This window comes from Fistularia commersonii, chromosome 33 (assembly GCF_037954325.1).
Source record: "Fistularia commersonii isolate RoL2024-O1a breed Wild chromosome 33, RoL_Fcom_v1.0, whole genome shotgun sequence".
Taxonomy (NCBI): domain Eukaryota; kingdom Metazoa; phylum Chordata; class Actinopteri; order Syngnathiformes; family Fistulariidae; genus Fistularia; species Fistularia commersonii.
The window spans coordinates 5,730,584-5,741,243 of record NC_141316.1 but is presented as its reverse complement, the minus strand read 5'-3'; the positions used below and the strand labels follow the sequence as shown (position 1 = coordinate 5,741,243).

The 10,660-nt window shown below is 40.3% G+C and overlaps 1 protein-coding gene across 1 annotated transcript; it reads left to right on the top strand.

The window, feature by feature from the left end:
• Nucleotides 1-12: 12 nt before the first annotated feature.
• ubtd1b (ubiquitin domain containing 1b) lies at nucleotides 13-10,397 on the top strand. The gene is made up of 4 exons (XM_086141067.1): nucleotides 13-726; nucleotides 5,906-6,133; nucleotides 6,222-6,379; nucleotides 7,100-10,397. Exons 1-4 carry the CDS (start codon nucleotides 645-647, stop codon nucleotides 7,367-7,369), a joined length of 738 nt encoding a protein of 245 aa, XP_085997193.1. The 5' UTR covers nucleotides 13-644; the 3' UTR covers nucleotides 7,370-10,397.
• The last annotated feature ends 263 nt before the right edge of the window (nucleotides 10,398-10,660 follow it).

The following is a 10,660-nucleotide window of genomic DNA, read 5'->3' as shown; positions in this document are numbered from 1 at the left end:
TCGCGTTCTGTTGCCAGTCACCTTTTACCAGCGGGAGGGAAGAAACATTTAGGGGATTTAAAGACTCACTTTCTTGAGGCAGTATTGACGTGTTGCCGTGCTGCGGGCAGGACTTTGACAATCTATCGACCGTAACTTTGTCTGAAAGAAAACTCAACGTGCTGGGGAAAAAAATACCACTAGTGCGTGGAAGTTTGTGTTTACTGATGTTGTGGCTGCTAACTAGCTACCCCCCTTTAGCTTGTTAGCAAGGAAGGTGCCCGTGTTTGGGCATTAACATTTGCCACCAGCATAGCCTTAAGGGAAATGGGATAGCACAAATGCTGCCGGTGTCCGAACAGTGAGAGACAAACAGTCTAGCTGGGTCAACGGTAAGTTTCACCGTGAGCAACCTAACAGTTAGCGTTACTGTGGGCCACGAGCTGGGAGTCTTATGCGGCTGCGTTGAGCACATACGGCGGTGGTAGAGATATTTGACCAATAACTGGGATCCGCACAAATCAAGCAACTGCCCATGACACGTCGCTCGCAACTCTGGAGCACAACATTGTCGTCCTCCTCGGACTTAGTTCATTGTAGTCACCAGTGATGGGGCCCCTGCTCAGCTAGTAAGCCGCGTGGAAGCGACCTGCACCCCGTTAACCATGGGAGGATGTGTGGGGAGATACTGGGAAAGCTGGGAGGACACTCAGAGCCGCGGTTCGTCAAGGAACGGTGGCCGTGGAGGTAAGAGCACACTGTCAGCTGTTTTCATACTGGTTAATCGATGGTCTTAAGCATAACGAGCAAAGAGAAAAGATCAAAACAGTTCAAATACTCAGTTCGGGGACATTCGAATGCAGCCATTCTGTGGGGGTTTGGATCCGATGTTGTCCACACAGTCGCAGATATAACTACCTTGAATGTGGCATAGTTGTATGACTATTGGCAATATTGCGCAAGTGATTGAGTGCTTACGCACAAGTGCATTCCTCAGAAAGGCGACACTGCTGCAGACGTTCAACATTTGTCTTCAGCACTGATCAAATGTTCTTTGACTAAATCACTGAAATGAATATTTGTGGGAAAAATTGCATTTTACTAGAAATGTAACTGACACACTCCAGATGAATCACTTCAGAGCCCGGTGCCTTCTCTGCTTTATACAGTCACTTCTTGGCAACCATTTCAGCAACACAGCAATAGATTTATTTGCTATCACAAGGAATCTTGTGTATCTGCTTTTTTTCCCATTTTTTTTTACTTTGGCACATAGAAACTGTTGTCATCCAATGTTTAAGTTTTTTTTTTTGGGGGGGGGGTTCCACAGACTGTGAATGACAGCTATTCTCACAACAGGGGACAAGAGGTCATTACTATTTCCTTTCTGCAAGATAACATGCTTTCAGAGATTAACATTTGCACATGATCATGCTTTGTTTTATAACCTATATGGTGATTATTGAATGGGAACTCTGATTGCTGTGTATGCACCTTTTTAAAAGAGTAAATATTATATTTACACCCAGGAACATGGTGACAATGGAACCATGTAGATTAGAGGACATGTTCTAAATTGCTGGAGGCTCTACCATACAGAAATGTGACTAAAATCTAGTTTGTCTGTTTGACACAGTACAACAAATATCATTTTTTTATAACTGCTGTTTTAGAGGTTGAACTATGTTACATGCTCCCAGATGTTGTAGATGCTGATATATCCACTTCCAGTTTTCATTTAGTTGGTTTCAGGTCTTGTTTTGTAACCTTATTTTAATTTACAAATAACATTTTAAATCTGGCGACAGAACTCTGACCAAAATGACATCTGAATTTATAGTGATTTAATAACGTTATTGTCTGCATCATGCAATGACATGAGCTCTAAAATAACAGTGGCAAATGTGCTTCAAATATTGGCACTTTTAATACGATTAGAATTTTAATCAGTCGTTGTTAACTTTTTGGTTTCCATTGCTGGATAAACATTTTTAATGCCAAACCAAAGAGGAGCCCAAGTGACTCAAGTGTTGAGTGATCACTTAAGCACACAAAGCAATGCAGAAACTCACATGTAATACCAGTGACCCCCCTTATTGCATTGTGGGTTTGAAAGTTTTTAAAGCAGTTTCTCAACCAATGGCCTCTGTCATCTTAGCAGCCATGAGAGAAGGCACCAGATAACGCTAACATCACACTTTGGTATGGCAGTCGAATGTCTCGGTGCCTCCATCATCAGGAAAGTCTCAATGTGGACCTCTGAAGTTTTATCAAGAAAAAAGGTAGCACCTGCTTATTTAACTCATCGGTACGTTTTGGATTCAGTATCTTTTCTCATTTCTGAGCGAGAGAAAGAGAGATGAAAAGTTATCCACTCTTTTTTTTCCCCCCATTGTGTATTATTTCAGTCTACATTAACACGTGAAGAAATACATATTTTACCTCCCTGGCCATATGCCGATATCCCAAAATGGAAAAAAAAAATGAAATCCATGCGATTTAATTGAACTTAATTTTCCATTACATTGAGAAGTACAAGTCATATCATGCCCATTCCCTCTGCCTTCAATTCCCCAATGGGAATGACTCGAAACTTCTTGACACACCCTGCTACTTACAACTGCCTGAAAAGTCAGTCATGTTCAGTTTCAAATCAAACAGATTTCATCATTTGATCCCAAGAAATATCTCATCAGTATTCACATTATCCTAGTTAGTGTTTAATTCAAGTAAGAAGGCAAACAGCAATTGTGAAAAATGTATTAGTTAACAAATTATATCACATTGTTAATTTGTAAATGTATTCATTTCCAAATTATATCACGTTGGGAATTATTACTCTAAAATTAGACATTTTTGAGTAGTGGAGACCTCCATTTTTTTATTTGACCTTTTAAATGAGCCAAAAATACAATACTTATTTCTCATTGACTGCCATAAAATTCTGAAAAAAATGTACCTTGAGCTGGAACCAATAAAACACCAGTGTAATTACAGGGCCAGAGCAAAAGTTCATGTTGTAGCTGAATGTTCTTCAACCCTGCCAATAAGGACCTTATCAAAGGATCATTTTGTTTCTTGAATACAACCAAAGCAGCCAAACAACAAACACTGTCCTCGTACCCTCATACATACACATTTCATTAACACTCAAAAACAACACGTGGCAACTTCTTTTATGGGCCCATCATTGTGTAAACGCCCTCTTATTGCCTCATGTGTCTGTAATGCATTGCTTCGCGTCTGTGTTATGGTGTGCTTCACTTAGTTTTGATACGAGGCTGTTCGATGAATCACTTCCTTTCCTCCCCATTATGTCCTGATTAGGATTCCCAGTGCACAAAACCTCACTTCACTAAATAAAAAAGAAAATTTTCAGGAGGCCTTCCGACCATTTCGGGCCTCCGGCTGTGTTTGGCTCTTCCTCTAATCAGTTTTGCCATAATGCAAAGCCATCATATGTTGCACATCTGCTTCTGATATCTGTGCAGTGTTTTAAAGGCTACAGAAAATATCAGTTGTGACACTTCCAGAACGTGACACTGTGAAAATAACTTGTGCACCGCAAAGAAGCCCTTAGTTTGCTTATTAGTTACTCACCATTTAAATGCCAAAGACGGATTATATACTGACAAAGGGGGTTTAACTTCCTGAAACCACAACAGCATCCAGTGTTTAGGGGGTTTAAAGGAAAAAGCAACTACTGTAGCTCCATGCCACAAGGGATATATATTTAGGATATTTGTCACTTGCAGGGGGGCCCTAGAGATCACGTCCATGACAAATTATTGTCATTAAAGAAAGCAATACAATGCACTTATATGTTGCAAATACTAACTTAAACTACCAGGTTTGAAAAATCATGCATGCAAGGATGTGTTTTTGAAGGAGGAGGAAATGTAAATATTGTTATCATTTACAATGCAGGATTCCCATGTCTTTGTTTGGATGCATGTCAAAGGCTTGCTTGTCCAGTATGTCTGGTGTTTTGTAGAAAAATAAAAACCATATTGCATGTTGACAGTGTGCCTGTCAGGAAGCCCCTTTGCTAGCTGAGGGACACACATACTCTGCTCCTTGTGCTAATCTAACACCACCACGCCATAGTCTACCAATTACTCCTAAGTTGCCAGCACTATAAATAATTTGTTTAAAAGAAAGCCAACCTCTTGGTGGTGCTCCATTTTTTTTGAACTCCTCATTTTCCATCACTCCCCTCTTCCATGATATACATCACTGCCTCTCAGGCACTGGTAAATATTGAGTCAGGCGAGTTCAGCTCTAGATTTTTCCAGAAACTGCTTTTTGACAACATCTCAGCTGGCACTCATTTATACAGACTACCTCACAGCCTGTGCTGTTTAAGCAAATGTTAACCAAAAGTTACAGAGAATGTGTATTGAAGCTAGCAGATATGCCACTGAATATTAAAATGAGGTACAAAGTTGCATGTCTTTAAAACTTTGTGTGTGTGTGTGTGTGTGTGTGTGTGTGTGTGTGTGTGTGTGTGTGTGTGTGTGTGTGTGTGTGTGTGTGTGTGTGTGTGTGTGTGTGTGTGTGTGTGTGTCCCTACTTGAAAAGGTGTATCTTGCCCTGGATGCACTTTGTATTAATATTGAATGGTGGGAAACTGGTTAGGTTACATAGACGGATATAGGCTACACATGCTTCATGCATCTTGCAAACTGAATGACGTCCTAAATTTAGGTTTGGGTGTTTTTGTAGGGCAGAGGGTAGCATGTCTCCCTGTGCTGTCATCTCTATCCGTGTTAAATCACAGGGGGTGAGGGTTTAAGCAGTAACATTGTATTTGTCGTTCATAATTAACAAACTGGTGAATTTGGGTTTTTCAGATAAGTTACTGGAGTCAAAGCATAGGGCTAAGCTATTTTACTATATATTTTCCTCTGGTGTCACCATGGGATGCCAACAAGTACATGAATCGAACTAATCCACCTTGCCAAGATATCATGTATCTGTAATTAACCTTGCAGCACCAGACAATATAACTGCTATAATATAAATTGATGTTTTTTTATTTTGTAAAGAGAGTACATTTGCACCCTGATTATATTATTTGTTCATGTTTCATTAATTCCGTTTTTTGGCATGTGTTAACTCATGCCAAAAAATCTCATGAGAAGCCTCATTGTGAGAAAAGAGCCAAATTTTTCCAGTTGATTCTAATTTACTGTTTTTTGAGTGATTTGAAGTGACACAGGGTGACTTTTTTTGTTTGTTTTTAGCTTCTTAACTTAGGGTAACACATTCAACAGGGCATGCTGATTTGTGAGTAAGGAGAATGTTGCTGCTTTCATTTCTCTGCTGACCTCCACATCTTTTCCACATCTTCTGAGCTATGTAATTTGAGCTGACCAGGCTGGGAGATCCCACAATACAGCAGTATTGTGAGTAATTAAATATTGCATGCTAGTTCAGAATTCTCTTTACAGCAGTCAGCCTTGATTGGGGGGGAAGTGGGGGGGAGGAGAAGTCCCCGAGTCATTTAAAGACCAGATGTGTGCAACTACTGTTTTACATACTTTGTCGCTGTTGTGAATCTAGGTTCAAGGTGATGTTGATGAGATCAATTTTAAGCATGGAGGTTGTCACACACTTAACCAAAGGTCTTTTCACCTAATGATAAATCTGCTTTCTGTTCCTCTTTTTCCAGATCAAGATCATTTTAGTTTCACTCCACAATTTCTGTAGATAGCAAACTAAAATGCACAGGCATCCTGTGGTGTCCAACTTTTATCAGCAGGAGCTGCTGTTGCTGCTTTACACAACTGCATGACATATTTACTTTGCCCATCTGTTGATATTGACTAGAGGAATGTTTGAACCCTGCCAAGTAAGCGCGAAATGTGTTTCCTTTTTACATCAGTTTCATGCATTTGTTTCTTCTTTTGCTTTCACATCACAGGACGTAATGAGCCACTGAAGAAAGATCGGCCCAAGTGGAAGAGTGACTATCCAATGACAGAGGGCCAACTGCGAAGCAAGAGAGATGAGTTCTGGGACACAGCACCGGCTTTTGAGGGCCGCAAAGAAATTTGGGATGCCCTTAAAGCTGCCGCAGTGGCCCTGGAGTGTAATGACCATGAACTGGCTCAAGCCATAGTCGATGGAGCCAGTATCACCTTGCCGCATGGTGAGGACCAAGAGTAAATGTGCCGATCAGTGTGAATTTGATGAAAAATCAACGAACATTTAATTTGACCACGGTATTCCTTATTTAGGTACTCTGACGGAGTGTTACGATGAACTTGGGAACCGTTATCAGCTGCCAGTGTACTGCCTGGCTCCACCAGTCAACCTTATCTCAGAGTGCAGTGACGAAGACCCCAGTGATAGCCCCGAACCCACCATTGCACCCAAGAAGGAATTCCAGCTTAAGGTACATCAGCAAATTTATATTTGGCTAATAGGTCTATTTCCACCCACCTGTGTTTAATCAGTATATTCTCGTTCATACTTGCTTTTTAAATGCTTTTTATTCCCCTTGGGATTGATTGAGGTGTTTTCAGGTTGCTCATTTGTGTCACCCATAAATATGCATCAGATGTAATCCAACTTTGATATAACACAAAATCTGCAATACATAATTTTGAATCAAGACATGGAAACAATTTTGTAAAATGTGTTTGTGATATTTATTTATTCATTTCCCATTTATTACTTGGAAATCACCTTTTTCACATTAAATTCATTAGGTGATTTTGAAAATCATGGGACAAGGCTATCATTAAATTTGCAATTGGAAAATCAACATTGATCAGGCACGGATTCAAAGTGTTTATAATTATTATGCACACATAAATAGCAAAACATGTTTACCAGTGCAATGAAATTCTTTGCTGTCTGTAGTGAGTGCCAGATAGTGAAACAAATTACCTTGAAATAAGCAAGAAATAATCCAAGAGAGTAATCAGCAGCAGAATTAACCCCTTCTCATCATGCTTCTACACAGTCAGTATACTTAGGTTGTGTTTGGTCACTTTCTTCATAAGCTTCTTCTTTTATACATTGACTTAGTGTTGAAAGAAATTCAGATTCACCGTGTCATCATGATTTCTGTGCTTTTTAGCTAAATGCTAACACTCCTTGTCTCCTAAAGGTACGCATGTCCTCAGGTAAGGATCTTCGCCTCAGTGCCAGCATGGCAGACACCATTGGTCAGCTGAAGAAGCAGCTGCAGGCCCAGGAGGACATCGATGCCGCCCACCAACGCTGGTTCTTTTCTGGCAAACTGCTCACAGATAAGACGCGGCTACAAGACACTAAAATCCAGAAGGATTTTGTAATCCAGGTGATTGTTAATCCACAGGCCCTCAGAAGCGCCAAACCGTCGTCCACCACCATCACCACGTCTCCCACATCCGAATGATGGTGGGATGGCGGTGAGGTTGGTGGCTGAAGCTCAAGGACCAGAGGTGCCTCCTGATTCGTCATGACATTTTGAAAACACCTACTGTTATTGAAAAAGGCTTAAAATGAGCTAGTTGTGGATGTATAAAACAAGACAAGGGAGAAACTCAACAGTGCTGCTGTCACCATCCACCACGCGTCATTATCAGGTCGGCTCCGCTGGGTCCCTCCTCAAAGGAAAGGCATTACAACAGTATCTTTAGACTTCCTCATCCCCTCATGTTTCTGAACCATGTGCGTGTCATGCCTTTGCCTCTGCTCTTTCACCTGAACTAATACTTACAAAGTGCCAATGGAGGACGTGCACGGGTGTAGGTGTTGGTTTGAAAGCGCAGCCTGACTTGGACATTGATGCTCGTGGGCTCTGCACTGAAACAGCCCCCACAGAAACTGAAGGGGGGGGGGGGGGGGTAGAAAGCAAAATATTTTTCTTTTCCTCCCCTCTTTCTTTTATTGAGGAAATAATGTAAACTGAGCTTTTTTTTGCACATTGAAGATTATTACTATACTTTTGTGGTAGTTTTTGTGCCTTCTACAAAACAAGACAACAAAAAAAAAGGCGGGGAGGGGGTTGATGTCCGGAAAGAGTTTAACCGATCGGCTAAGCCTTCTGTATTTTTTAAGATTCTGGAAGTCTTAGGTCAATCCAAGCTATAACCGCTGCCTTTTTCATGAGTTCACAAGTATGGCAGACTGTGCGTGTGAGGGCGCGCGTGTGTTTAAAAGGAACATGTAAGTCCATACCATACATCTCAGCAGAAGTAGCTCACAGGGACAGGACTGTTTCCTTGTACAGTGGTTTTTGAAAGTGACTGTCTAAATCAGGGGTTTTCAAAGAATGACACTTCCCATCTAATTGTTATTTGCCCACTATTGAATTACTGTATACCTTCCAAAGTGACTTATTGTTTTTCATTATCGTATTTGTTAAAGATTTCTCCGTCTTTATACTCTTAAAATGTGAATGTTTTGTGGTTTCATCCTTCCTCGGCCACAAACAAAGAAAGTTAGATAGTATGTCACCTTTGGCTGTGGGAAACATCAAACTTCTCACCATTTTATTCAACAACCCACTAATTGTTGGATAACCAAAGTGACCAAAATACTTGATTTGATGTTTTGACCAGTTGCTCAAAGAATCTTGATAGTATTATTGAAACATTATTTCCATCTCCATTGTTTTAGATTAATTCAACTACACTACATACATGAAGTCTGAATTTGTGATTTCTTGATAAATCAGTCAAAGGTTGCCCCCCCCTCCCCCCAACAATGTTCATTATGTAGTCTTGTTTCATTTTCATGCAATGAGCCTCCCTTTGAAAACCTCTGGGGGGGAGAAAAAAAACTCCCTTCAAATATGGCAGATATTTTTGTTTTGCCCAGGCAGTGAAGAGCTCACGGTATCATCCAAAAGCTCTGCGATCTCTTCAGTTGTTCAGGGCCATGCCACCAGATGAATGTAAATCCAGTCATCATTCACCTTTTTTTCTATTATTATTTTTATATGTGTATATATCTATATCATGATACAGTATACATATACTTGACATGGCCCAGTGACTTCATGGAAAACCCCTACATTCCCGATTGCAAGATGTTAGGTTTTTTTTCACCAGCATAAACAAATATACATATAAGACATATATAAGAGGGCAAGTAACTGCAGGTGTTGTGTAAGCGCTTGTGTATGTACATGTGTGTGTATATAAACGCACACACACGTATGTATGTATGTATGTGTGTGTGTGTGTGTCTGTGTATATACATATATACATACACTAAACACCTAAAATAGTGGTCATCTGTTAATCTCTGTTCTTTCACAGGTATATTGCCATCCTGATCATGTTTTGGAGAAAAATAGATAATGTTTTGGAGAAAAATAAAGGGTTTTAAAGCACACATACACCATGTGGGGGATGGAGGGTGGCGTATCTACAGAGTATTTTAATTTCACAGGATCTTTCTGAATAATGAGAATATATCTCCTCTAGAGAGAAAGACATCACGACTTTCAGTTTACCGCACACTTTGTTCGAGCGTCATACCACTGAGTAGACATAAGTTTCGACTGAAATGCAAAAGGGAGTGTCAATGTTTTGTTTATAATGATGTCCTATGACCGGTCTGTCTGTAGCAGTAATTCTTGGAATTGACAACTTAATAATTGTTGTTATTAGACATTGGGACAATTCTTCTAAGTTGCACCCACGTTTTGTCAGAATCCCCAACCAACACAGTGTAGCATGGACTTTTTGATCAAGTGGTGGGATGAGAATGGAATGAAAGAGATCTACAATCTTACTTGTTCACTGATCACTGAGCTGCCTGCTTATTGCACCATTGTGAATTGACTGGCTGATCGCTGCGCCACTGCAGGATCCTTGGTTTGCATTCATGTCTCAGCACAACCTTTTCCAATTTAGATACCCCCACCCGTGCATAAATATAGATGCTATGCCGTTTTCATTCATCACTCTTGTCACAGATCTCAAGCGGAATAATCATTGAGGAAATACTTGAGCCGTCAGTTTGAAATGTAACTTGAGCCACACCTCAACCCGCGATGGAAATATTTTTGTCTTCCCTGCCCAGTTTCTGTTCAGCCTTGATGCTCGTTGCAATCTTTACTTTTACATGTTGTTCTTTGGGGAGGGGAGGGGGGGTTCTCAATTATTGTATGCAAACTTGAATGAGCATTTTTCTCCTTCTGTGCAATACACTAGACATAGACCTCATGTCATTTGTTCCTGACTATGGATTTCATAGATCACCAGCTAAGAGTATTTTACAGTATGTCAGAATGTAGGTACTGCAGGCGGAGACTGCCACAATCTGTCAGATAATCATTCACCTGCCTCTCCGCTGTTTTAACATTTGTCACTTTGAAATATATTCCAAGCTGTCAGCTTGACCGCTCAGACGGGCGCTCCTCTTTTACAGAGTTAATATCAAAACAATAAAAAATGCCTTTAAAACTTTTATTCCCAGCGTTTCTTTATCCCTCTGTCAAAATGATTTGCATAGCAGTAGATGTTGTTGGGCGTGGAAGTTGATGTGCGGCAAGACACTGCTTTTTCCAGGGTTTCACATCAATTGCTTTACCTTCTCATAACACATTTCTGCACTTTTTGAACATTTAAAGCAAAGTTGACCTAAATTTAACATGACCTATATTTATACATAACGACCTGTACAAGCAGATGAGAATGAAAGGTTTCACAGCAGCTATCTTCATGACGTAAAA

What these genes read in the sequence shown, in the direction of transcription:
- ubtd1b (XM_086141067.1), top strand. Translation starts at nt 645, where the DNA reads ATGGGAGGATGTGTGGGGAGATACTGGGAAAGCTGGGAGGACACTCAG. An exon ending in CAGTATCACCTTGCCGCATG is followed by an intron (nt 6,134 to 6,221) that starts GTGAGGACCAAG and finishes TTCCTTATTTAG; the next exon opens with GTACTCTGACGGAGTGTTAC. An exon ending in AGAAGGAATTCCAGCTTAAG is followed by an intron (nt 6,380 to 7,099) that starts GTACATCAGCAA and finishes TGTCTCCTAAAG; the next exon opens with GTACGCATGTCCTCAGGTAA.